At 42.2% G+C, this 27,370-nt stretch overlaps 2 protein-coding genes across 10 annotated transcripts in view; one reads left to right on the top strand and one right to left on the bottom strand.

Moving 5' to 3' along the window:
* The window catches only part of BMAL1 (basic helix-loop-helix ARNT like 1), a 75,599-nt gene extending 69,228 nt beyond the window's left edge, over nt 1-6,371 (top strand). For all 4 annotated transcript variants that reach the window (XM_075188451.1, XM_075188447.1, XM_075188450.1 and 1 more), the window contains 7 exons: nt 896-1,002; nt 1,956-2,106; nt 2,389-2,477; nt 4,112-4,220; nt 4,804-4,897; nt 5,611-5,713; nt 5,814-6,371. In XM_075188451.1, coding sequence (XP_075044552.1) covers nt 896-1,002; nt 1,956-2,106; nt 2,389-2,477; nt 4,112-4,220; nt 4,804-4,897; nt 5,611-5,713; nt 5,814-5,974 — 814 coding nt within the window. In that variant the 3' untranslated portion in view covers nt 5,975-6,371. The remainder of the gene's footprint in view (nt 1-895; nt 1,003-1,955; nt 2,107-2,388; nt 2,478-4,111; nt 4,221-4,803; nt 4,898-5,610; nt 5,714-5,813) is intronic.
* A 1,374-nt stretch (nt 6,372-7,745) lies between these two features.
* Nucleotides 7,746-27,370, bottom strand: part of BTBD10 (BTB domain containing 10) — a 28,473-nt gene continuing 8,848 nt past the window's right edge. For 3 of the 6 annotated variants that reach the window (XM_075188453.1, XM_075188457.1, XM_075188454.1), the window contains 7 exons: nt 21,172-21,422; nt 18,123-18,405; nt 17,630-17,732; nt 14,445-14,565; nt 13,182-13,379; nt 8,949-9,059; nt 7,746-8,680 (listed from right to left, as the gene is read on the bottom strand). In XM_075188453.1, the coding sequence (XP_075044554.1) occupies nt 8,370-8,680; nt 8,949-9,059; nt 13,182-13,379; nt 14,445-14,565; nt 17,630-17,732; nt 18,123-18,405; nt 21,172-21,422 (1,378 nt within the window). In that variant the 3' untranslated portion in view covers nt 7,746-8,369. Of the gene's footprint in view, nt 8,681-8,948; nt 9,060-13,181; nt 13,380-14,444; nt 14,566-17,629; nt 17,733-18,122; nt 18,406-21,171; nt 21,423-22,564; nt 22,742-27,370 lie in introns of those variants that run through there. The other 3 variants (XM_075188452.1, XM_075188455.1, XM_075188456.1) reach the window with 3 other exon arrangements.

Genomic DNA, 27,370 nt, shown 5'->3' with positions numbered 1-27,370 from the left:
GAGACGCCACAACATGTGGACGTTAGTCTAACTGAGGCACCTTCAAGACGTCCTTTAATTCAGGGACTTGAATCTGCATCAGAAACTCACTCCGTTGGCTGCGCATCTGCTGATGTGAGATGTCCCTAAGACTGAGCGCTCTGTGATTTATAAACAGTCTCAGCGTGTGCAGTTAGTAAATGTATAAAATAATCAGGACATCCCTTATGTCTTATAATGCACCTAAAAATTAACATGACAATTATTGTGATGTTAACAGTTATCAGTTGTTCCTATGGAAAATAACGGAGACAAAGTCTAAAATAAAAAGTGGCTTTGCAGTTTTAGAACAGTGGAAAATGCACCACTGAAAATGTAAGGTTCAGTGAGCTTTAATGTACAGTAATACTAATCTGGGGTCTCCCCAAACGCTTTAAATGCCTGAACAGGAAGTCGCAGGGGGAGCGCTCAGCAACAGCAGTGTGAACGAAACCCGTCCTAGGAGGGGGGAGGGGGGGGGGGGTACTGCTCTTCAAATAGGTAGGATTAGGATTTCTTGCCTTTAATACATATTATATTGCATACAGTACTAAATTAATTTCCTCATGATTGAACAAGGTGAGTGAATTCACAATTTCCATGGTGTCAATATCTTTTTCTGGACAATAAAAACACTTTAATTACCCAGAGTTGGGAGTCTTTGCTGACATCGATGGTCCTATGATTTAGGAAAGGACTAGCAGAGATATAATTCCCTGTACCCAGCCCTTCTGCCAGGTATTCCAAGCTGACCCTCAGGGTACAGTGTCCAGCTAATGAGGGATTCTGCGTCTCCTGTGATTTGTAGTTGCCAATAAGACAATAAATGATATTTGTACAGCACTAATCCTTGTAACCAAATGTCTTTACATTACAGGGCGACAGCAATTTTAGGGTATTTACCACAAGAACTTTTAGGGACTTCGTGTTACGAATATTTTCATCAAGACGACATTGGGAACCTCGCCGAGTGCCATAGACAAGGTAACTGATGCATTGTAAAGTGGTAAATCTAGACATTAATAATAATCACACTGTAAGATCTTCTGGGCAGGAACCTGCAAGATATTCTTTCTATGTTTTTTAAATGGTCGTCAATGCAGGCCAATTATAGCGCTGTATTCTTGTAATTGTTGCTACATTGTTTGTGTAAGTAATTTATGTATGTATACATACTGCCCTCTGCTGGTAGTGCACTGCAACTGCTACACAGTTTCATTCACACAATAGATTGTTTGTTTGTCTGTGATTTAAACCTCTTCATGAATATTTATAAAACTGTGACACCTGCAAATTAATAGTAATAATGTTTATATATAAATTGTAAATAAGTGTGAAAGAAAAGCAACTTAGATTTTACACAATGTTAATCTTATTTAACGGACAAAGGGGCATATTCAATTGTTGGCGTTACAGCCAAAAGTAAAGTGCCCTGCGCACTATTACCGTCATTACGGTAATAGTGCGCGTAAATACCGGTATTATGGTACTTTTCTCGCTGGATTTCGGCTCGAGGCTCAGGGAGCTGCGAGCTGAAATCCGGCTTAGTATTACGTAATACTGGTAATAGTTTTTCCGCGGCAGAAACAGCGGACAATTGAATATGCCCCAAAGTGTCAGTTGTTATGAGAGACCATAAATTGGTTTCATTTTATTTATATAGCGCATGGTTGGACATCTCCTGTACTAGGCTGGCAGGGTATTGCTGAGACCTGTAGTACCAATATATAGTCTCTACAGCTGGAAAAGTAAAGGTTTCCTACCTCTGGTATAAGAGAATACATTATGTAAATGAGCAGTTTATATAGTAATAACATTATAAATAATACTCTTCTTCTATTCCTTCTGCAACGTGTTCTCCATCCAGAGGTAGCATTGTCAATGTTGCAGCGCGTGTTTGCGCTGTGTGTGTAATAACATTATTATCTCTCTTCCAGTGTTACAGAGCAGAGAAAAAATAACCACAAATTGTTACAAGTTTAAAATCAAAGATGGTTCATTTATTACCCTGAAAAGTCGCTGGTTCAGTTTTATGAACCCGTGGACCAAAGAAGTGGAGTATATCGTCTCTACCAACACCGTTGTTTCGTAAGTTATATCTTTCATAAAATAGACGCCTTCTAGATAAAAGTTTATAAAATTGAAAATATGTTTTATGCACCTTTTAGAAAGATGTATAATATGTGCTGCCCTCAAGGGGCCACACAGGGCGAGGAGGGAGATCACAGTGCGCCCCCTTCTGAGACGATAGGGAGCAGCGGGCTGGCGGCGCTGCTGGCGGCCAGTTGCCCACCCCCATTATAGACCATTACTGCATTGCAGATGTTAGAACAATATCCATAAACACCAATATAACTGTTTATATTTCAGAGCGAACATTCTTGAAAGTGGAGACTCGGCCTTCTCACAAGTGACGGCCTCACCCCCCAGTATGGACAATGTCCTGCAGGCTGGAGAAGGTAATTGTAGATATTGGTGCAGCAATGTACCTCTTAGTGTAAGTTAAACAAGCCTGTTACTAGCCGTAGTTAGACCACTCTTACACTTTGGATGATTGACAGGTAACGCTGGACACTATCGAGAGGTTTTCCATGTAGGGAGCTTCTGTAATTATATGACCCAGATCATTTTCCTTAATTTGCATCATTACAGCAGATATTAAGGTTGTCAGTTTTCCACGTACAGTTGTAGTAACTTGTGGGTCCCTTAATGAGCAAAAACAAACCCTGCATCCACTGTATTACGTGCTCTGTGTATATACCATGATAACATACATGTCTAGTACATTATAAGTCAGAGAATTTCTTGCTTTCTTTGTGCGATTAATCTCTCTGGGGGAGATTCAGTTCAGCGTGCGGTGTCCCCTGAACATCCACGGAGACGGCTCGTGCCAATGTTCTGGCTGGAATCTCTGCTCATTTTCCCTCGCACCCCATAGAGGTTAAATAAGCAGAGATTCCCTACTGTAAGAGCAGACAATGTGCACAGCCGAACATCACTGGCCGTTTAATTCTCCCCTCTATGTGAAACAAATGCTTGGTGAAATGTTCCTTGCATCTGCTAACTCCTCCACTTATAATCCAAATAGAAATATATTTATCCCAAAATCCACAGACATGAAATTATTTGGTAAATTGAGGTCATTAGAAATCAATAATGAACATTAATTACTCTCTGGTTGCCATTATCTATAATACAGTTTATTTTATTCATGTCCACCAATTTGTTGTCCGAGTGGTCAGCTGGTGTTACACACAGTGCAGCACAAATTGTGGGTGTTGTCCGAGTGGTCAGCTGGTGTTACACTCAGTGCAGCACAAGTTGTGGGTGTTGTCCGAGTGGTCAGCTGGTGTTACACACAGTGCAGCACAAGTTGTGGGTGTTGTCAGTTACATTTATGTCATAAAACTCTGCCCTGAAGGAATTATTGAGAAACATGAACTGGACTAACAATATTTGAAATATATTACAAAAATCAAAAGGTCCAAGGGGGATGTAGACTGGTAACCTGTAGCTCAGACCTGTTTTCAGGTTTGTACAAAAAAATATTAGTCTCTTACGAGACGTGGGGTCAAGTTAGAGAAGAGATGTCAGATTAAAGGACCATTAAATACCTGTAGCTACGTGGCCGCCTGTATCCGCAATACCCTTTTTTTGGTTCTCTTCATGCCATGTGCCTCTGTCAATCCCATTAATAGTGGTTTTGTTTTTCTTTTTAAATGTAACTCTGTATTTGTAAATTTAATCATTAAACCAAGCAGGCATATGTGGCAGTCCGATCACTAAATTACCTGATTGGATCTCTTCATGTTGATCCTCTATATATGGTGATCATTAGGGTATTGTGACGGGATCACAGGGATCATCATACATTGTGCGAATGCAGTTACCAAATTTACTCTCATGCCAGATCACATTGATGAGAACTGAGGTATTTCCATCATAAATCTTACTTAGAAACCCTTGTATGCAACGAAGAGGCCTCCACAGTCAGAAATGTTTCCTATGGGAAGTTAACTTTCAGCTACAGCAAATCTACCTATTTTAAAAGTGACTTAATTAAGAGGTTTATCTTGTACTCTTATTATTTGAGGTGGCACAAAAAGGCCCCATCCGGCAGTGCCCGGTATCCCGGGGGGGACGAGAGCCGGAGCCGGGAAGATTGGCAGAATGATCGCTGAAGAAATTATGGAAATTCACAGGTGAATGTTACATCATGTACTGAATAAGTGGTGGAATCATTGGAGAGGTCTAAAAAGTGATAAAAAGATAATTCACTTCATTTCTCACAGGACTCTTTGTATTGGTTGCAAGTAATTAGTGTCACTAGTTATTTTCCATATTTGTTAATGTCTAATGGAATAAATAAGTACAAGAGCAAATGCTGAGCCATCCTGAAGATACATTTATAATGATGGTAGAAGTTTCCCACATAATACCTCTAAGAGATGAAGTATTCATCCTGGGGAGTATCTTTGTTAATGTAATTAAGGGACAGAGCCCCTGATTCTGTAACAGTAGTTTGTCCCCCCTCCCCAAGTGATTAAATAATGTTGATGTGATTCTTGAAGATGTGTGTGTGTCTGTCCCATTGGTGCTATAGATCTCAGAGCTGCTGTTAATAGTGCAATATATTTTCAGAATTTAATATTTTTTGAAATACAGGGGGGGGGGGGGGGATACTTACATTTGTTCATTCTATTGTCTCATCACCTATATAGAGGACATTGGTGGTAGATCAGGTGCTTGTTGGCATCGTATTTGCTAATTTATGATTTTTTACAGAATACGAGGCTCCTCCCCCTCAAGCTGTGGGTCAAGTCCGCTCAATATAACCAGTACCCCCCCTCCTGACACCTCCTCACCCGCAACCAAAAAGGTAAGATATCTATAATGTAAGGGGTTCATCCAAATAGCCGAGAGGCCCCAGAGTGTTTCTGAGCACATTTACTGAAATGTCAAAATTGCTCGTTTGTTACTACGGAACCTCACAGCAAATTGAATCAGCCCCTAAGACTTTACTCATTCAGTGGTGGACACAGGTTGTTTATAACAGACCAGACCTGGTGTGTAAGTCACTAATTACACGTATTGTGGAATCTAGTCAGAGTAGTGTTGTTACTTGGAGCACATTGTGCATGAAAAGCCAAGTTTAAATCCTCTATTTGTTACATGTAACTTCTAAGAATAAAGGGAAGTTTCACCCCCTCGGCAGGAAGAGAAAATTTCTCATTTTTGGTAACTTGGGCCTCTGTCCTCATAAGATAATCATATGTACGTACATTCTGGGACTGATCATGTGAGAGGCCCCCACTATTCAGATGTGACCTGTCCTCTCTATACTGTATTACCAGTACAGCCTTTTAATTTAACAGTCTTTCAATTAACTAGGAATGAAGTAAATGACTGTAGATACATAGGACAGTTTCAGGGTACCAGCATTGACTGGACAGGAATTCTCATCAGGAGATTGAAACTTATGGACACAGGTGTTTGGAGTTTTGAGCTTTCATTTAAAAAAAAAAAAAAAATCTGGAAAGGAACATTTGACTATTTTAGGGTTTTTATAAAATTCTGGTGTCTGTTTTGTAGATCTTAAACGGTGGCACCATCGACCTCCCGAGCGCTGTGATAGGAGCAGGGCAGATGCAGGATAACTCCGGCTTCCCGTATTCAGAAAGTTCCTCCATGCTGGGTAAGGACGGAACATTTTGGAGTGTTCAGTATTTGAGGTTATCCCTGCGATTAATTGGTGTAAATGACTGAGCCACTCACCCAGCCTTTCATACACGCAGGTGAGAACTCACAGATGGGAATCGATATGATAGAAACAGACCACGGATCCAGCAGTCCCAGTAATGATGAAGCAGCAATGGCAGTAATCATGAGTCTCCTGGAAGCAGACGCAGGACTTGGGGGCCCAGTAGATTTCAGTGACTTACCTTGGCCCTTGTGAATAGGTCAATACTGCAGATGAGCGACAAAGTGCATTATGGGAGCTTCAATTACTCAGTGCCACACGGGCCTGTAAATCCTCTGTGCTGTCCGAGGATTCAAGATCGCTTTTATGTCAAAGCCATATCAGATCACTCTCCGATGTGTTAGAATCCGCTCCCGTGATCCAACGCGTGGTGTATAGAGCTTGTTGCATTAATTGTATATTTTGAAATCTTTCAGAGTCAGTGTGCAGATCATCATTTCAGACCTACGTTGTGTGTACACTACAGAGCTCCCCCCAAATGGATATTTCTTATTACTTGTAAAAAGATGTTTTATTGTAAGAATCCTTTATGCTATACATGGTACAGTGTAATAGTTTAAATATTTTTTAAATAAATTGTTTAATTGTTCTACATCCAGATTCTTATTTCTTAAAGGTCTTTAAATACCACCAACCATTTTCAAAATGTTGGAGTAAGTGCTTGTGTCTAATCTACTTACTTAAAACACATTACCAAGATAAATGTGCTGTTACTGCTGCACGGATTACTTGCAGCTTGTTTCTACTTTTCTAACTATCATTTTAAGACTCAATCTTAACCGTGCTGAACTGTAAAACCAGTTTCAGAATAGGGTCCATCTGTGAACTATACACCTCATGCATCATCGTATGGTGCAGAACAAATCATACATAGAAGCATAAGGATATAAGAGCTTGAGAAGTTACAGACAGGATAGAGTCTATAGGGAGAGAGAGTAATGCTGACAATATCTGGAAGGACAAAATAGTATCAGGTTGGGGTAGGATCGGCAATAGTGAAGAATGTATGTAATTCTATACCAGGGAAGCAGCTGATCTAGGAGTGGGAACAAGAGGACCTTGTGACCAGGGTTAAGGTGTTGAGGGTAAGTACCTTGAATTGGATTCTGGAGGAGATTTGGATCCAGTATAGCGATCTGGAGACTAGTGGAGCTGTGTGATGTAGTGACACTGGAAAGAGGGAAGATGAGGCTCTGTTTTAGATACGTACAGCTTTAAAAAGCATTGGGATATGGGCTAAGAGGGGTAGATTTGGATGTTTGCATAGAAGTGGTAGTGAAGGCCAAAACAGTGTATTTACTCACCATAAGAGGTGGAGAGAAAAGCAGAGGGCCCCAGACAGATAGCGGTAGAGGGGGTGGGGGGGGATATGCAAATAATGGAGCTAATAAAAAACATCAGAAATGTAGAAGACTGAACTGCAGAGGCCAAGATGCTGAAGGAATTAGAGATGAGGGCAGTGTTGTCAATGGGGATGTTGAGATCCCAAAGAATGATAGTATGAAGCGAAGTGGATAGAAAGTAAGAGTCCAGCGCGAAGTTGTCAGGAAACTGGGGGACATTAGGATTGGTGATAAATGTCTGACATGAATGGTAGGGAGAAGGGATGGTTTTGGGGAAAAGACCAAGTGCAGCAAGGAGTTGGGGGGGGGGGGGGGGGGGGGGTGGGGGACTTAAGGAATGAGATGAATAGGACATTGGAACGTTGCAATAAACTCTCCCATCAAAGTGTGCAGGACATGGGAAGGAAGCGTTAGTAAACCAAGGTGAACAAAAAGCTTTAATTAATGGCTTAAAATCCACCCAACTCGTGTTCTCAGGGAACAAGCCATGTTTTCTTAATATCCCCAACTGATCTATTTATTCCACCACACCGATTCAACGACAGTCACTGTTCATTCTAACACTAGAGAAACAGCAACTGACCTCACATGTAATCTGTACATAATACAACCGCCCAGATGTCTTAAAATAATGACATTTTATTTTAATGCAAAACATACAATCATTTAATAAACAATTCTCCTATTGGTAAACCTTGCTTAGGAAGGATTGTGTTGTGTAAGGCATCGCATGTAGCTCCGCTCTGGACACCGGAGATGGATGATACAATCTCATCGGGGATAAAGGTCCCATTTGTGCTCACCGAATACATTTAGAGGGGATTAAGAGGCCTAGAAACCCAAACTTACATTTTATAGATGCACTTTTAAAGTTAGCACTAATATACTATAAAATGACTTTACAAACACCATCTGAAACCATCCATAAAGTGCCACTATGAATAAGATTACGTGTACCCAGGTAACGGGGGTCGTTAAAATGTGAGGGGGAAGAGACAGCCAATATCACAAGCACGCCAGTAACAAATTACAAAGCCGGACCCCCTGCCTGTTCCTTATCCACACCGCACAACCAAAACATGTCGTGTATAGTACACACCCCACTGGGGGCGTGGTCACCACATTGGTGTGCGCTCTTTTACCAAGCACTGATTGTAGCAAAACCTCACCAGTATCTGGTGGACCTGGACTCCTGTGGATGCCGAGGACTCGCACACAACTGCTCCCAGTAGCGGCTGAAGTCTGTATTATAAGGTGGAGTTTTGCCCGTCTGGATCAGTGTCATTGTTACCTGGGGGAGGTTGGTTGGGTAAGATGTCCAGCTCATCCACTTGAGGCGTAGGGTGCATGACCACCAGCTGGTCCTGTGGGATGTCAGCGGCGGCCGCAGCTAAGTTTGTGATGGATTTACTTTTAACGCACTGAAAGTCCACGTGTCTGCTTTTGCCCTCTTCCTTCTCCCAAGACATCCGGATGAACGGTCGCTGCACATAGTTATAGATGACCTCAGGCCGCCCGCCCGGCCTCTTCTTAACCTTCTCCTTGTACGTTGGGTAACCTGGAAGGGACAAGTCATGGTGAGATATGGCCACCCGTGTCCGAGATCATCTTATTCACAAAGGGTACAAGGCAGAGCCACGAGACACTATCTGTCTACAACATGTCAGCTATGTTATTTCCGGATATAAAACCAGCTCTGCAGAAGAATAGTAGTTTTGTATAATATGTGATGAAGACAGAGTTGTATTTGAACAGTACAAGAAGGATTATTCCAGAGTCCATGGGGGTCCCTCACACTACGCTATAAATACAAGGTAATCTCTCACCTTCAATGCCCAGACGGATCTTCTTGAGGCCTCTCTCCTTCAGAACAGACTTCGCCACATCTCGATTTTCAATGTATTTGAAGAACCGATACAACTTAGTGCTGTAAATAACTGAACAACAGACACACAATCAACTAAAATAAGAAACGTCAGTTTTGGGCAAATCTCGAACTAATTTCTATCTCGGTTCAAATGATTCTAATACATCCCGTAATTACAGGGCACATATTAGGATATGTATGTGGTACCAGGATGCTTCTTTGCTGGTCGGCTCTCTTCATGTCCAACCAGGCCTACGTCATTTCTTATATTTGATTAGTGAATGACATTGCAAAAGTAATATGTATATAAAACAAGTATATATTCATGTTTACAAGGACAAATGTAGGTCACATTAAAGCCACTGTCTAGTAGTCAGAAGTACAATAGAACGGGATGTAACATGAACTGGATTAACTCTGCTGAAGTGGATGAATCTAAGGACAGTTCAGTTATCCCCAGCTCACAGCCGCTGTCTCAGAGTGGTCCTGGAGGGAAACTCAACCTGAGATATGTATTAAGATGTAAAGACATAAATGGTGTTTATTTTATTATAGAAATGTTGATTTTATTCCCAATAATGCCACTAGTGCCAGATATATGTATTACTTTATATACTTGTTACTTGCTTCTATAAGTAGCACAGATGAGGGAGTAATGCTATGGGGACTCACACAAAGTGCAGCAAAAGACATGACAGGAGGTAAAAGGGAGTCAGACATGACAATAGGTAGAGAGGCCCCTGCCCACGACAGCTTACATTCTAGAGGGAGGGGTGGTGAGACAGTAGGACCAACTGGGAGAAAAGGGGTATGGGCAGGCAAAGAAAGGAGGTGAAGGATTTAATGGTCAGGAGGTGGTAGGATAGGCGAGATTGAAAGGGGAGGTTTGAGTGAGCGTTTCAAGGACTGAGGGTTGGGGGAGTCAAGTGAGACGAGTTAGGGTGTTGCAAAAATTGGGGGCATCATGGCAGAAGTCTTGGAGACGAGCATGGGAGGAGGTAATGAGAGGTGAATTCAGATAGAGGTCAGAGGCAGAGGGAGGAATTATGAGACAAGTCACACTATAGCCTCTAAATGAGACCACACAGACTTACTAGCAGAGAAACTAAAGTCAGGTAGGTATGTACGTACCTCCAGACAAACTCAGAGATGTAAGGGGGGAAGAAGTGAGGCTAAGGATCTTGAACTGAATTCTGAAACAGATAGGGGGCCAATGAAGGGATTTACGCAGAGTAGCAGCAAGAGAGGAAGATGGGCCTAGCCACAGCATTCTGTATGGATTGAAGGTCAGTAATGTGAGACAGGAAGTACAGTGAGAAAGAGGTTGCAATAGTCGAGACGAGAAATGATCAGTGAATGGACCAGGATTTTGGTTATTTCCAGTGAGAGGAAGGGATTTTTGTGATGTTACGGAGGAGAAAGTGGACAGGAGTAAAGCTAAGGGCTGAGTCCAGGGTGACAGGAGAAAGAGTGATATATTGGAAAGGACAGCAACATTGTCAGGAGGAAAGATGATGGGCTCGGGTTTGGAGATGTTGAGTTTCAGGAAGCGCTGTAGTTACAGCAGAGAGACAGCTAGAAACCTGGGTTATAAAAGCAGGAGAGAGATTTCAGGGGAGGAAAGAGATTTGCGTGTCATCAGCATAGAGGTGGTATTGGAGGCCAAATGATTGAATAAGTTCACCGAGAGAGATGATGAAAAGAGAGAGAGAGAGAAAAGCACATGTCCAAGGACAGAGCTTTGGGGGACGAGGGGTAGAGTCAGGGGGGGGGGGGGTAGGAAGAGTCAGAAGCAGAGACACTAAAAGAGAGGCCAGAGAGGTAGGAGGAAAACCAGGAGATCTGTTTCGCAAAGACCTAGCAAGTGAAGTGTGGTGAGGAGAAGAGAATGATCGACGGTGTCAAAAGCAGCAAAGAGGTAGAGGAGCACGAGAAGAGAGAAATGTCCTTTGGACTAAGTTGAGTGCAAGTCATTTCTTTAGTGAGGGAAGTTTCAATTGAGTGAAGGGGACAGAAGCCAGACTGGAGAGGGTCAAGAAGAGAGTGGGAAGAGAGAAAAGGAGTCAGATGGTTGCTTCCAAAACTCTTGATTGACTTCTCTGCAAAGTGAAGCAGAGATATGGGGCGATAGTTGGAGAGAGAGGATGGCTCGAGGACAAGTTCATTTTGAATAGGGGAGATGAGATATGCTGGAAAGGCAAGGGGAGGATACCAGTGGGGAGAGAGGTTGAAGAGGTGAGCATGGTGACAACAGGCAGTGGGAGAGAGGGAACGGAAAGGATCGAGAGGACAGGTTGTAGAAGAAGAGAGAAGAGAGAGGATCTCCGGCACAGTTACAGGAGGGTAGGAGCAAAGGGTGGCAGAGAGGGACAGATAGGACAGGTGGGGGAGTCAAGTCTGACGAGAACAGATCACTGTGGAGAGAGTCAATCTTGTCTTTGAAGTAGGTGGTGAAGTCAAAAGTGGTGATGGACTAGGGGGGGGAAAGGGGAGGATACAGTAGAGAATAAATGTTAGCAAAGAGGCGTCAGTGTTTACTGGACAGGGAGGAGATGAGGGATGTAAAATAGGTTTGTTTGGCAAGAGAGAGGGCAGAACAGTAAGAAGAAAGGATGGAGTTTATAGTGGGTGAAGTCAGCAATGGAGCATGATTTTCTCCATTGGCGTTCAGAGGAGGATTGAAGAAGTTGGAGATGTTGGAGATGTCACAGAGATGGGACAACACTAGGTCCATAGGTCCAGGGAGTGACCATCACAGTGGGTCGTGGAAGTTGTCTTTTGGGAGAGGCCATAGGAGGAAGTGAGAGTTGAGAGTTCAGAGGCAACAGTAGTAATATGAGAGTCGGTAGGGATATTAAAATCCCCAATAATAATATTGGTAAGTTCAGAAGAGAGGAAATGGGAAAGCCAGACGGCAAAGTTATCAATAAATTGGGAGAAAGGGCCAGTGGGGCGATAGGCAACACCAAGGTGAAGAGAAGAGGCCGATAGAGTGAACTTCAAAGGAGGAAAAGGAGAGGGAGGGATCAGGGGGAATAACACTGAAGGTGTAGCCAGGAGGACACCTACACCACCTCCTTGGTGGTCCCCAGGACAGGGAGTGTGGGAGAAGAAGAGTCTACCGTGGGAGAGTGCAGCAGGGGCAGTAGTGTAAGAGGGGAGATCCACATTTCAGTAAGGGCCAGGAGACCAAAAGAGTGGGAGAGGAAGAGGGGGGCGGGGTGACGGGTGGTTAGGTGTTTATGTCCCTATGGTCTGTGCTCCATAGAATATATTTGACTTGATGGAAATGGAGAACAAGTATTCTATTATGGGTCACTTTTAAAAAAAAAAAAAAAAATCTTTAATAATTTATTAAAACATAAACCTACAATCTTTCCAGTAATTTGTGAAATAATTGAAACCTGTAAAAGATGAGGTGTATTAGTGAGTAATAATATGCAATCAGATTATAACATGGTTGTCTAATACTAGTGTTCATAAATTCTTTATATCCCAGGTGATAAGATTTATTGGCTAAGATATTAGGTCCTAAAAATTCAACCGATTCAATTCACTCTTATGCCCTCATTATATTTCAGCTGACCATTGGTATATTGTCCAAATTGCCGGTTTAGTGTCAAATGATCTACAAACACTATCCCAATATCTCAGAAGATTTCTAATGTGAGAATTACACACAGTGAATTTGAATCAAATAATTATCAACTGATTCAAAGCGCTGATACTTGTTCATTTGTAAAATAGTGTAGAAAGCTGCTGGTAGGATCTTATTAGAATATATGGCGATTCGATTTATTGCAGCCGCCCAAAAAGATTTCATCCGATTCTGCGGCAGGGTAGCAGCACCGATGTATTTAGTGTTGCAGCTGAAGTATTGCATTTAAATCAATAACCACATTCTGCAGCATTTAATTCATCCTAGATCCACAGTGAACCACTGATCTAATGTTTGTATCATTATGTCCTCGCAGACTACAGCAAGCTTCACTCACTAACTTCCTTCCAAGCCGCTGTAACTTATATGTGTATAGCCATCTACCTATCTAACTGCCTTGGGCTACTGTCATTTTTCTGCCAAGGGGACCATGCAGATAACACGTTTCACATTCCAGTGCTTTCTAACGGGGAATAAATGCAGAATACTTGTTTTCCCCCTTTGCTTCCTATGAATGAAGGGACAAGAACTTACTCTGGGAATATTCTTCTCCCATCTGTGGAGGATACTCTTCATCCCAATCTACCACATCGTCATCGGTCAGGACCACAATATGACACTCTCGCTCCCCACTCTGAGCGCTGGCAACCATCAGCGGCAGGATCATCTCTTCCAAATAAAACTCAAACTGTCTCCGGGCACCGTCATTGGACAGTTCATGCATAAGAGCACCTGAAACAAAGAATTGGCGTCACTCGAATTATAGGCAACAGACAGGATCGTGTAGCACATCCTGGGACAAGCTCAGGTGTGTACATACACACAGAGTCCAGGACAGGCGGGAACAACAACAAGCTCAGGCGATACGAAACATACTGGTTGTCTCATGTTCTAGTGATTTCTTTAGATGGTGGTCTGTTGATGACATTCCTATAGATTCTACATACAGTGGAAACAACAGGGTATCCCTAACAATCCCAGGTAGCCTCTAAGTGACCTGGAGTTGCTACAGTGCTATAACAAGCAACAAGGTCCATTGTAAAGTTTAAACTGGGTGAATTGCTCTTCTTTTAGTGGGGCTGTTCACCATTAGTCAGTATGAGAAGGCAAATCACCAGGACCACTGCCACCAACCAGGACCACCGCCCCCCCACTGTCACCGCCATATACACAGACCTTTCCCATGCAAGGTTCCCACTGCTTGGGATGAGATATATGATACTACCAGTACAGAGACCAGACAAAGCACAGACTTTATCCCAATATGGATTCAGTTTCCAATCTCCTTAAAACCAAGTGGTGCCCACACATCTCTCCACAACATAAATTTAGTTTCCTTATCACTTAGAATGGATTAGGCAGAGGTAACCTATGAGAGTCTAAAACCTTCCAAACTTTACCCACGGTCCCAATACCGCCAGATAGACTTATAGCTACAGCCCTGGTCTACACAACGACTACAATCCAGGCAGATAATTGGGAGATCAACTCCACACGGGACATTCTTTAAACCAGATACAGTGGAAATTTACTAAACCTAAAATACAAGCTGGCTTGTAAAATAAAGTTAAAGCTCCCCCCTTGTTTGTAGCCTGTTACATAATTGCAATCAAACACTGGACTGTGAAATGAATAGTATACAGCAGACACAATATGAATGACAGGAAGGTACAGGACAATGGCTGCCAGCACTGGTCACTGCATCATTTATCTGCTCAGAGAGGTTAGTATGATGTAAAGTAACAGGTTATGGAATGAAATAAGATGACAGACACAGAGATCCCCTGGAATACTTACTGAGATCTCTACATTTGATAGTGCTATACTCAAATGAGATGCATAGATAATCACATGCTTCTCTTAGCTCGGGGATAGATATTCCATCTGGACAACGAATTATCCCGGTCTTGTAGTAATCCTTATAAAATTACAAAAACAAAAGTTACAAAAAAATGCAAACCAGCGAGAAGCCACAAACGTGAGTTAAGCAAGTCACAGAGTAGAACACAGAAGTTACGGGTAAGGTGTGAGGGCTGGATAATGATAGCACTATGTGAATAAGTTATCAGACGCAGTGCAGGAGCTCTCGAAGGCCATGTTTGGACAGATCAAGATCTTACTTTAGCTGTGACTGATTAAAGCTGCACTATCATATAGTAGGAAACATTTTCCCAGGGTACACCCCTATTTACAAATTTCCAATCCTTGTCCATATTAAACAGTCTTGAAAACAGATGTTAAAAAACTGTCTACAAATATAAGTTTGCTGTTCTGTACCGCATTCAAATCCCCACCATTGTTGTACTGCAAATGTCACTGAACTCCACCTCCCAGAACTCAACTCACTTTACTTAGGAAGCCAATAGCTCCTCCTTACATGCAGAGCTCAGCCTCTTACATACTAAATTCTGTCTTTGCGCCAGGCTCAAATTCTCAAGACCCTTGTTGACCTGCACTCACCACCTCCTCTTAAAGATCCTTACTAGGACTGTACCCCATAAATTACACTCATGCTGAATAAAATATAAAGCATTAGGTGCTAAGCTCCCTCACCCCTCTCCATTTCTACCCTCTGCTCCTCACAGCAGATTCGCTTTGCAGTCAGTCAACAAAAGGCAGACAGCAGACAGTATTACAGCACAGACTATGCCAGTCTTGTAGAAGACGTAACGTCAACAGATGAGGCCAGGGAAGTTTTTTGGCAGGGTTTTCTCTCTACATTTTGGAACAAGTTGTGTGTGCAGAGATATACAGGGCAATGTTGTAGTAACGTAAATTCAGTTTATCTGCAAGACTGTCAGTAACTGTTGATCCCTTATCTGACACATTACTCTCGCTGGCAAGGCACTGAATGGGTTAATGCTCAGTGACTGCCCTGAAATAAGTCACCATTAGTACCGGCCTAAAGAAATAATAACCTTATTAATTACACGCATGTATCAGACCAAACTGCATTTATACACAATAACACAGCAGTTCTACTTATCCTTATATAGAAACTGTCATGCTGGCCCCTAACATGTGTGTATATAAACACAGTACCACATATCGCAGGAGCAGCCGTCTATCGATCACCCTCCACCAGACATCATTCTTCAGTCGTCACTGCAGCTGAAATACTGACATTGGCCACAGGAGAGAAGAGCGCGGGATCTGCTGACAGTGACTGGCATGAAAAGTCTCTTAACTACATCATTGAGTGTGGAGCGGATATAAACAGCTGCCCAACCACAATACTTTAATCTACTCTCTGAAAATCTAATTTTCAGTACACCACAACAGCAGCAGTTTATGACGCTGCCCAATAAAAACTAAAATAGATTATTGTGATACAGGACGGACAGAAATAAACTACAGGATTTTTGCAGTAAAAAAGCCTGTGAACGTTTAGTACATAAATATAGATTGCCGGCCTTCTGGGCTCCCAGCAAAAGATCAGCGAGTTCTTTGGTTGTATGTTGTTGGTTCCTCGCACAGATGTAAATGCACTGTAACCTCCAACCTTCCTTGTTTAATTCTGCCTAGTACAATGGGAAGCTTAAGTCATCTTTATGTACAATTATCTGTCATGTCTTCTGGACCCTCAGGACCTATTCCCATCCCCCATTATGGCAGAGTGCCCCCCTCCACTAGATGTTGCATTGTCAGGAGTTTATAATGCAGGAATAATAGTGACAGAAGGTGCAGATGAAGTGAGACTGGAGACAGTGTTTTTCCTTGAATTGCTTAAAGTCAAGGTGTAAACAAAGTCATCTGCCGAGCCGGGTGACTGGTGGTCAGGGCTGGGTGTTCTGTTCTTCCCAGAATTTCTCTCTCAGCAGGGGATGGGCTGGATGATGGGACACATGGGGGCAGAGGGGGGGTCTATTTACTACTATAGATCCCTGGAAAACTATTCTAAGAGGCGTTTTACACACTGTTGACCTGTGGTTTCATCTGCATTTACATAACACGTCTGGCAGGTCATAGTTCTATTTGCCGTTCCACAAATTAACCATTCTGACAGATGATGTTATTTTTTTTTTTAAAACGCATTTCAAAATTAGAAAAAAAACGTATAAAGCCATAAGCTACCCATGTTAAAAAATGCATTATTCACATATCGTCTATTGCATGCAGCCACTAACTAGCATGTACCAATCATTACCCGGTGTCTGTATCAGGACTACAAAGAGTTAACAGCGGCAGAGAAGTAACGCAGAATGAAGTTTAAGGTTAGAGGGGGCGACAATCCCAAGTCTGCTTAGCAGATTGTAAACCAGAGTAACCAAACTAAACAGATTACACCACAGGGGAGCAAGCAGCACTATGTTTTCTAAACTAAAGCTTATATGTACCACGGCTATAAGGGTAAAGGTCAATGTTGGGCATAATAGTTTTAATGGAAGCCTGCTGTTTGAAAGGTCCTTTAAAGTGATCAATGGGTTAATAGAACAGGCAATAGACCTGAACTACAACTTCCAGCATGCCCCTAAATCAAGGAGACTGACTATATGTCTAAAGTTAGCGTCTAGTACAGTTTGCAGACTGTACTTTATAACATTTAAAAAACTGTTCACTATCAGAAAAGACAATGATTGAGGAAATACATGTACATAGCAGGATTGTAGAATTATTTGCAATCAGTAAGCCAAACATAGAAGACACCCCGCCCCCAACTATATCAGCATTGTAGTGCCCAGTACAGAGTCATAGCTCCCCATTGACCCAGCATATGAGAGCAACACTTGCATGTTAATTAGGAGGAAGCTACTTGTGTGACAACGGAGCAAACGGCACGTTTTTCTTATACGCACAAATGACTAACAGATGACAAAGGTGAGAAAGGAAGTTGAAAACACGGATATACCGTACATGTAAGTAAAGCAAGATACTGGTCAGATAATAAAGTAGAGACACATGGAGTAAACCCCCAGCAGAGGTTGAGAGTATCACATACGGTAAGAAAACATTGAACATGTTGGCAGGCAGTATAATCTCACCAGGATTGCCCGAAACACAGTGCAGCTGATTCCTTCCGCCACTTCGTACTCTCCCTTGTCATTGGGACGGGTGAAATTGTGTTCTCTGCCCGATCCAAACATCCTGCACAACAAGATCAGCACATCATCCGGAGTGACCGGTACAAAGCGGAGGCACAGGGGGCGGAAGGTACAAATACATAAAGCTGAGTGACCTCACTAGCGTCTGAGAAACGCAGCGTTATTAACCACTCACGTACCACAGCCCCTGGCAATCTGAGCGCCACTTACACCTCAAGACATGAAAAAAGTTTGCAAGTTATTTACAACCACAATGCATTAAATATTTTGCCAAATTATCTTGTGAAGTAAACGCAGATTGTGAAGGTTATTTTATGGATCAATGGTCTCTCTTTTCTTGACACATTTTAACATATCTTGCAATACAAGTAGCCAGTGACTGAGGACAGAGACAGACCGAGCAGACAGCAACGTAGAACGATGCAATACCAACCTTCCCAGCATAGTATTTGGCTGCGCTGTGAAAATTGCCGGGTCTACAACAAATCTGGTGTTATCCACTATAAGCGTGACCCTCTCGTTGGTGCGCACGTTCCGGGCGCCTTCCTTCGCATTCTCGTACACAAACACCATCTCCCCGGCAATTTTACAGTTCCCTTCTGAACTCGACAGGCTACTGTTTCGGCTACTGAGCCCAACACTACTGGAACCGTTGGGGGAGGTTTTCTGAGGGCGGGGGCTGCTCGGCCGGGATGAACAATATTCCTTCTCTCGATCTATAAAAGAAAATCAAGTGGTTTGTTTCAGTGTGTGGATTAGTGATTTGGATGATCTGCAGGAGAGCAAAAGGTTCAGGTACAATGTGAATAAATTGCATCGCGGTTCTTAGTCTCCAATCGCTTAGACTTCTTTCTGTTATATTAGATTGACCTGTTCCAGTAACACCTCTTAAGAAACAAGGCAACAGATTAAGGGTTACGTTATCTGCTCAGACGCCCTGAATCAATTTGTTTTCCTAGAAATAGACAAAGCTATTAGATGATGAGAATAAATGGACTGGAAAGGGCTGATGAAAATTCAAACATGAGAACTTTTGTGAGTGTTAGAAAAGTATTGTAATACCCTGCTGCCATTTAAACTAGTAATGCTCAGTTTATAGTCCGTTCTATGTTCTGGTCACCATAGTCGCCCAGTTCACAGATGTCTAACGGACCCATGTCATTCTGTCCTGTACCAACTACTCAGATTAGTATCAATGTCTCGCTCACATGGTATATGACAATCTGTTAGTACACGAGAGCGGTGTAGGACCCATTACAGGCATCAAGGATCTCCGAGAGTCCAGCAAACACAAGGTTAAAGGTCACTTCATTATTTAACTCACTGGACTGCCCCCAATAAGAACATTTTAGTTTTGGGTCAAGAAATCCTTTTATGTAGGCTCCAAACGGTAAACACTGGGGTTATTTATAAATGGCAATTTAGAGACCTGCAACTGTAACGTCACATGAAACATGACCCACAATCACACAGTGCAGTACATAGATTTGCATGCCAAAATATCCCTTGCTCCATCTAGAATAACTACACACTTGATCTGTGTCTATATTAAAAGAATGTCACCTACACTCAGTGGATATGCACATTGTGTGCGCTAAACCAGTGTTGTCATTGCCATATATGTATGAGGCACTGGTTCCTAGTGAACGGAATAAAAGTCTTGATTATTAAATGGGCCCCTTATCACTCGCCCCCTGCCTTGTATCCAATCACTTAAGTCCAGCGTAAGCTGCAGCAAGAGGTGATCTCATTCCCCATTTCCTCTTAGTGGCACAAATTGACTCAATTGTCATTGATTGTGGATATTTCGTCTTCTTGTATCTGTTTGTTGGGGTCACCTCAGGACCCTGTGCGGAGATTTTCGAACACAATTTCATTTAAAGCCGCCTCTCTCTAATGTCTACCAAATAATGATTAATAAATCAATTATGGAAAAACATTAGATATTTAAAAAAAAGCACAAAAAAAAACAAACAGCAACAACGTATAACCAGCCTCAATACAGTTCTGGCCAAAGTCCAATCTCCGATGAGCCGCACATGATGATATACTGAATTAGCAAAGCAGCGACGACTCTCATAGAAAACAGACACAAAATAGATTAGACTGAAGGCCGCACTTCGAACATAATGACTATAAACACTTTTAAGAATTATTTAATAAAAATGTTCTGCTGTGCACAATTGTACTACAACCTGTAACAGACATTTGCTTTGTTTTCCAAACTACTCTAAAAGAACATAACACCTAGATTCCAATTGGTTACAGAATTTCAAATGTCAGACTCTAAACAACAAATACTTATTCAATCCTCACAAAAACAAATACAAAAAACACATTTATATTTACAGCTAAATGTGGATGAGATATGCAAAAATAGATTCCTATGAAGATGGGCATTAGATACAAATATATGGATTTAAAGATGGCTTCTCAAACATCAGAATAACCGTAAAAATATAAATAAGCAAAATACACAAAACTGAAGCAACAGACAGTAACGGCAGAACGTGCTTTTCATCCATCTTATACATGTAAGAGAAATAGGCTGTGCTTCAAATTAAAAATATCCCGTGTTTTAAAAGACAATCTATTTTTGTCAGCATTCATTTAAAATGGTTATGGTTTGGATAACCCATCCTTGCCCAATTGCAGCAATTAAGAGGGCCTCCACTCCCAGTTACATAAAGGACCGGATTGTGCTAAAAGGAGAGCGCTACAAGGTGCCAGCAGCCGAGCTGTTCAGGGTCTATGGATGGATGGACGGACGAAGGCTTTGCGCGCCAGCTCTCTGCCACCAATTAGAGAGGCTCCTGAATATGAAGGGGGGGGGGGGCGGTGTAATCACAAACTGCTGAGCAGCTGGCATAAGAACAGGACCCACTACAAAATTCATGTTTGATGTTGAATGAGTTCATAAACACTGCAGTTTTACACATTAGAAGGTGACAGACCTCTCGTCATCTCAGACTAATGCCTGGCATGTCTGAGGTTTTGGAGATCATGTGATGACCACAAATGATGCAGTTACCATGGTGACAGTGGATTACAATGGCCACATTTATGAAAACTGCTCTTCTGGTAACGGTGCAGAAGAGGTGGTGTTGCCCATAGCAACCACATTTTTCTAGTATAATTTAGAAAATGAAAGCAAACATTTGGATGCTGTGGGTAACAACACCTTTCTACCCCGTTAGCAGGTTTCATAAATGTCCCCAATGTGAACGTGCGTTTCATAAAGTAACACAAAGTAACCCCTAGATATAGCGCAGGACATCTACAAGTATTACATGTGTCAGACATAGTTAACTACACAATTTTAAACTACCTAAAATACAAACTGAAAAGACATCTTGTAACATTTCCAAATAATTGCATTAAAGATTTACATTTTTATATGCACGGAGCTAAGTGCAAGTAACATTTGTTTATCAACCCCCATATACGGATATGAACAAGATGTTTTATTCATACACCCGCACATTTTGTGAACGATTGCAATGAAGCACGGCTGTAGAAGAGTGGAGGACAGGTACCGCTTTGATGTTGACGTGTAGGGGAGGTAACGTTTCGGATGCACGGAGTCAGCTGGCTCTCTCCTCTCTCGTGGGAAGAGTCTCGGGACCGGTCACTCGAGCGACGTCTATCTCGTGATCGTTCGTGGCCGCCACTGGCACCATGTAGACTCATCTTTATGTGGCTGCTTCCCGCTCTGGCACCACGCGATGGAGTGCTGGAAAGAAGAAGACACAACAGCGCATTAAAGAGGACTGCCATGTGACAGGGAGAACACACAAACTCCCTCCCAACTTCATTCTAGAGGTTCAAACACCCAGAAACCTACTGACTGGGGCAGTAGAGACTGCAATAACCGAGAGATGAAGAACAGGAGTATAAGGACCTGTCAGTTAGCGAGCAGTATCAGCACATGGCACAAAGACTCTGCTTTATGTAGTCAGCCAGATACTTGCGGCCGGAGCTGGCAGAAGACAGTAACATGAGAGAAGAGCCGGCCAGATGTCTGCTGGATGCTTTATGTAAAGTAGATTATAGCACAGTCTGGATATGGAGGCCGACACAAAGGATTGTGTAGAACATCCAGTCTATCAGACAATAGTGACAATCAAGTAACTATTTATCACGCTGGACAATGCCCCAGGGGGGCTCCAGAGCACGGTGTAATTCCCAGCACCATGGAGCGATGGGAACATGGACTCATGGTTAAATAATACGTCATCACTGCATTAAGTTGTCTCCGGAATGTGCTACATCAGATCCACCGGCCAAACACCAGCTAACCCTCTGAGCCGTCTAATGAACAGGTTACATTAATAATCAATAGATTAAGGAAATGCTCAAGAAATCCACACACATTTGGTAGATTATTTAGCTTTAAGAGTCTTATTTAAATGTCATTATCACCATGAGGATGTCAATTTAATGAATATCTGTGTGAGCCAAGCTGTACATGATTACGTTACAAGCAATTATAATACAGATTAATAAAAAATAAAATGGATAAAAAGAATATTTTTTTCTGTCTATAAAGCAATTCCCACCCTGCTAATAAGAAACATTATTGATTTAGATAAACTGTACTCTGGAGAATCAAGTTACAGCTGAAACTCTAAGCACTAGGTTTAAATTAATACTTCATATAATATCATTAATGCATACAGCAACATATACAACAAGAAAATAATGACCATAACAATAACAGGCATCAGCCCATACATTTACACAACTGATAAAAAAAAAGAAAAAAAGAAAAAAAAAATATATATATATTAATTCAAGGAAAGGCAACACTGAATCTGCGGCAGCGTCACATCATGTCACAGTGCCCAGGTGCCACCAGGGTACAGGAATACACACCTCGTGCTTTGCCCACTCAGGCACTGGAAAACCTTTGGTATGAGAGCACAAAGGAAGTGAGAGGCATCACACGATGAAGCTTTAGAAGCCAGGTCAGCATCTCTGTGCATTCCTTGCAAAGTTCAGCATATTGCAATCTCACTGCAGAAATAGTACAACGGCTAAATGTTCCTCAGCCTTTCCTTACTCCGAAGCCTCAATGGCATCTATTCAGCAGATGTCACCTCCCAGATATTAATACAAATCATTTTCACACAATCAGTGATTCAGACGCGCATAGTGATCGGGCTGACGTCTCCAGCCACACCAGCCCATTAGTGCTGCTTTGTGAGAGCAGTCTTACCGGCTGCCTGCTATTGGATGTGCCACAGTGACAGGCAGGATACAGACGGGAAGGGGGGGGGGGTGTTTCTAAGCTATTCCCAGGCTAACAAGATTTTCTAGTAGAACACCAGATCTGCTAACACGGCTGCTGCAAATTACTCGAAAGAAGGACTTAAATCTGTGTCATCCAGAGAACATCTGACTACACCGGTCCGACACGCACTGCAAGACTGGTCTGCTCCAGTAACATAACCCCCAAACACTCAAAGGTCACTGAAAAACCGGGAGAACGGGAGACAGACACGGTGTACGGAAAAAATCTGTATATAAAAACACATCTGTATAGGTGCATTTTAAACACGTTTCTAATGAACATTCAACAATAAATCTATTACTTTAATATTATGGCAGATTGGATTCCCTGGACAACACAGCATGCAAAAAATAAATGACACTAAGAGGGCAATTCAATTCAGCCACATTTTTCTAGGAAAAACGCAACCTGTGCACTATTACCGGTTACTACAGTAAAAATGCGCAGTATTACTTCTAGTACTGTAATTTTAACGCTGATTTTTACTCGTACCCCTCGGGGCCATGAGCAAAAAAACTGGTTAAAATTACTGTATTAATGGTAATACAATTAGTGCTGTGTTATTCCTACACTAACATGGCTGAGTTGAATCTTCCCCTAAGAGGGTAATACACGAGGTGCCGACAGACTTCGACCTCGATGTCCGGCTGTGCACATTGCTGGCTAATACGGTACAGCAGTGGTTCGCAAACTGTGCACCTAGGCTCGCTGGGGTGCCTTGGAGGTCTCACAGGGGTGCCTCCGACAGGGCCAGGGGTAAGCAAGGCGGGGGGCTACTTGGTTATAATTTTGGCTTAAGGGTGCCTTGAAAAAATTTTGGAGACCCGAAGGGTGCCTTGAACTGAAAAAGTTTAGAATCCACTGCAGTACAGAAGTCTCTGATCATTTTCTCTGACATCTCTATGGTATGTGAGGAAAACTTAGCTTGGGTTTTAGAAAAAATTCATACGCGTTGTGTCTCCGCGGACTGTTCCAGAGACACGTTGCAGCACCTCGTGCCCACTGGTGTTTTCTACTTTAGCGCTTGTAAACGATAGTAAAAGCACGTGAATGGACATTGGGATGGGAACCTAATGGTTCCAATGACCTGATACATACTTCAGCAAAACTTTTCACATTCAGCATCACTGGTATTTTCTTAAGAAGCTACAGTAGTGCCTAAAAATTCTAGTAAGAAGCCAGTGATACGACGCCTGACCCAGGCAGACAATAGATAATACACGTCTAAACAGTGTGTGCGAAGAGTAAGGCTGTGGAACAAGCTACAACAATGTCTGGTTCAATAGGGGGACACGAAAGTAACAAGTGTAAAAACAGAAACAAGTGAACCCTTCCTTTACGTACTAAATGGTTTATTGAAAGTCTCTCTGAAGAATGAAAAACAGCTCCTCAATCAAAGAGAAGAAAAGCAGGAAGTAAACACACTGCCTGCAGCTTCTGATAACCAGTACTATAATATACATCAAGGCCCTGAGCGAGACACATATGGTAACAAATGCAGGCTTACTTCATAGAGTTTCATAGCTAAAACTATACTACAAATCATTTACTACTGTGCCAAATACAAAAACTGTTCTGCTGAACTGGAATATTCCCGTTACTACAGATAGCACATACTGTTAATAATAATCGTATAATGAATAATAATATTAATAATAAATAATAAGCCAATGGGCTGAAGGGAAAACAAACATCCACTTACTCCATCTCTGTATTAAACATTCTAATGAATCCCAAAGAGCCCTAACCAATTACACAGCAATGACTCCTGAACACAACCAAACATAGAATGTAGTCTGAAGATATCTACACTGTTATGTGTCAATGGTCTGGCAAATAAATCAGAATATCATATGCCCAGACATGGAAGGCAACACAAATATAGCTTCCAGTACAGGTCCAAACAGATTCCCTTTTCCAGGAAAGTATTAGCTGAACAGGGTTCAGATTCCTGGAGAGCCCTTACACTTACATTCATTGCTTTAAATAGTGTACACAAATTAAATGTTAATGATTTTCTACGTTTTATGGATTGGTAATTGCGGTGTACAATCTACACTGTGTCTCAAAGAGAAGCTTGCACAGCAGTCATCCCACCGAGTAACAGCTTACTTCAGGCACACTATCCATGAGCCTGGTCCACGTCTAACTAGGCGGCATGGTAGCACAGTGGTTAGGATTGTTGGCGCACACCGCTGTGGCCATGGGTTTTATTTCAACCATCTGTGTGGAGTGTGGCGTTATCCGTGTGTTTTAATGTTCTCGCTGCATTTCTGTGGGTTTCCCTGAAGTCTAATAAGGTACCAGTAAAAACTTGACCCCATTGTGTGTAATTAAGGCTGTAAGCTTAATTAAGATGATTGTGGAAAGAGTTCTATATATAAAATATAGACCAGCAAACTCATCAGATCCAAGTGTATGTTTCATTGCCAATGTTTATTTATATAACGCCATCAATCAATAAGCCAGAGACAGAATGAGGGACTATCTGTTGAAATTGGGCTTTGGGACAGTCCTCAGCTAGCGGTAGATGTTTTCAAAGAATTTTGCAAGGCCATTTACATTTATAGGCTTACACTATTAACTAAATGTACACAAACACATATACACACATTTAATACACAAGTAACAAAAAGAACTGCTAGTCTTACAATCTGAAAAGCTTCAGTGGTTAGCGTTGCTGGGGTCCTGGGTTTGATTTCAACCAGGGTCCCTGGTTGTGTATAGTTTGAATGTTTTTATTACTGGTGTGGAGGGCCAACATGGAATAGCATGCTAACTTCGGAGCGGTGAGCTTCTCTTGGGCAAAGAGGAGGGGTGGTGCAGGTTATTTGAAGCCACAAAGAGGGCAGGTCCTCTTTACCACGTTTGACACACATAACTTTTCCCACACAAGTTGACGCTCATATTTGCAGCTCCTTTATATATGCACATTTCTATATAGGTGTCATGACCTGTAACGCATGTGCCAAGGAAAGGCTTTCAGATAACTGGCTCAGACTGTGTTCCGTATGGAACGAGACTTAAGAAAATACAGCAATCCCAGGGATCAATGATCACTGCGTCTGCATTAGTTCTTAGCAGGTGGAATTAAACAGACTATTAAAATATGATTAATGAGATTCACAGGACACCTCTGCAGGTCTAACATATAATGTAGTTACACAACATAGCCGAGCGATCTCCCCAGTGACCGGTTTACTGTCAAGTAGCGAAATTCCCCCATGAGGCAAAAATGTGTGTGGTTCTGCCGATCCCAAGCCCTGCATCCACCAGCGCTCAGTCAGGCCGTTATTAAACTGGAGGCATCTCATTTGTATGCTAATGCTGTAATATTTAACATTTCCCCACATGTATTTTATGTTAGTGCGCTGCACATTATTCTCACACTACTTCATTTCAGTATGCCCCACACAAAATTATTTTTCTACATATAAATAGTTCTGAGTCATATGATGTAATTTAAATGGATATTAAACAGCCTCACACAATACTCTACTGTATACACATTATCTGGTCACATGTGGAGACTGTACTCATTTGAAGGGGCCACACTAAAGGAAGAGAGGATCCTCTACACAGTGTGAACACCCCTGTGTACAGGGCATGCTGTGCCAGCAGGGGGCGTGCCTAGCAATGTTGTGTGCTCTGAACTGCAGATTACTGAGGAGCAGGGCCAACGCATCCAGTCTCAGCAGTTCCTGTCTGTTCCCCAAACTCTTTCCTGCTACCGTAACTGAGCTTTGCATATTAAAACAAATAGTCTACTTTAATGGAGACAAATTATTTATTCAAAAGTCATTAAACATTTGGTACTCATCTGCAGTTCTCCCTTTATTATGTAATATGTTCTGCGGCGATATTTCTCCTAGCCCAGGTCCCAGACCCGCTGTCTGCATTATTCATCACCTACCATGCTACAGCCCTGGAAGGACCACCACAAGTGCTCCTGCTTTTTGACCTCCCACCACCTCCCCAAATCCAAAAGTGGCAGCACCGGCTGCTGCCAGCGTTCACCGCAACACATTAGTTCCTGTCCCTAACAAGCAGCACAGGTTTCCCTGGTGCTCGGGGGTACATTGCTACTGGTTCCCCCTACTGGCTGATCTGCAGCACTGCGCCCACAGAGTGAGTTACTAAGAATGAGAGTGCTTACACTGGGTAAGTCTTTAAGAGACATCTGGGGTATATTTTGTGCTATTCGACTTTAAATACTGGATAGCATTCTAGAAATAAAATATCAAGATGCTCTGTTAAAACAGATTTCTAATCACTGCATCCAGGATACCTCCATGAGCATTGTACAGCAGTCTGGTCTCAACTAGGGATATCTATTGCTCCATTAAATTGATATGCGCTAAACACAGCACTATCAGACAGTTCACAAT

This window comes from Mixophyes fleayi, chromosome 10 (assembly GCF_038048845.1).
Source record: "Mixophyes fleayi isolate aMixFle1 chromosome 10, aMixFle1.hap1, whole genome shotgun sequence".
Taxonomy (NCBI): Eukaryota; Metazoa; Chordata; class Amphibia; order Anura; family Limnodynastidae; genus Mixophyes; species Mixophyes fleayi.
The sequence above is the reverse complement of the archived record's forward strand: the minus strand, read 5'-3'. Positions and strand labels throughout refer to the sequence as shown.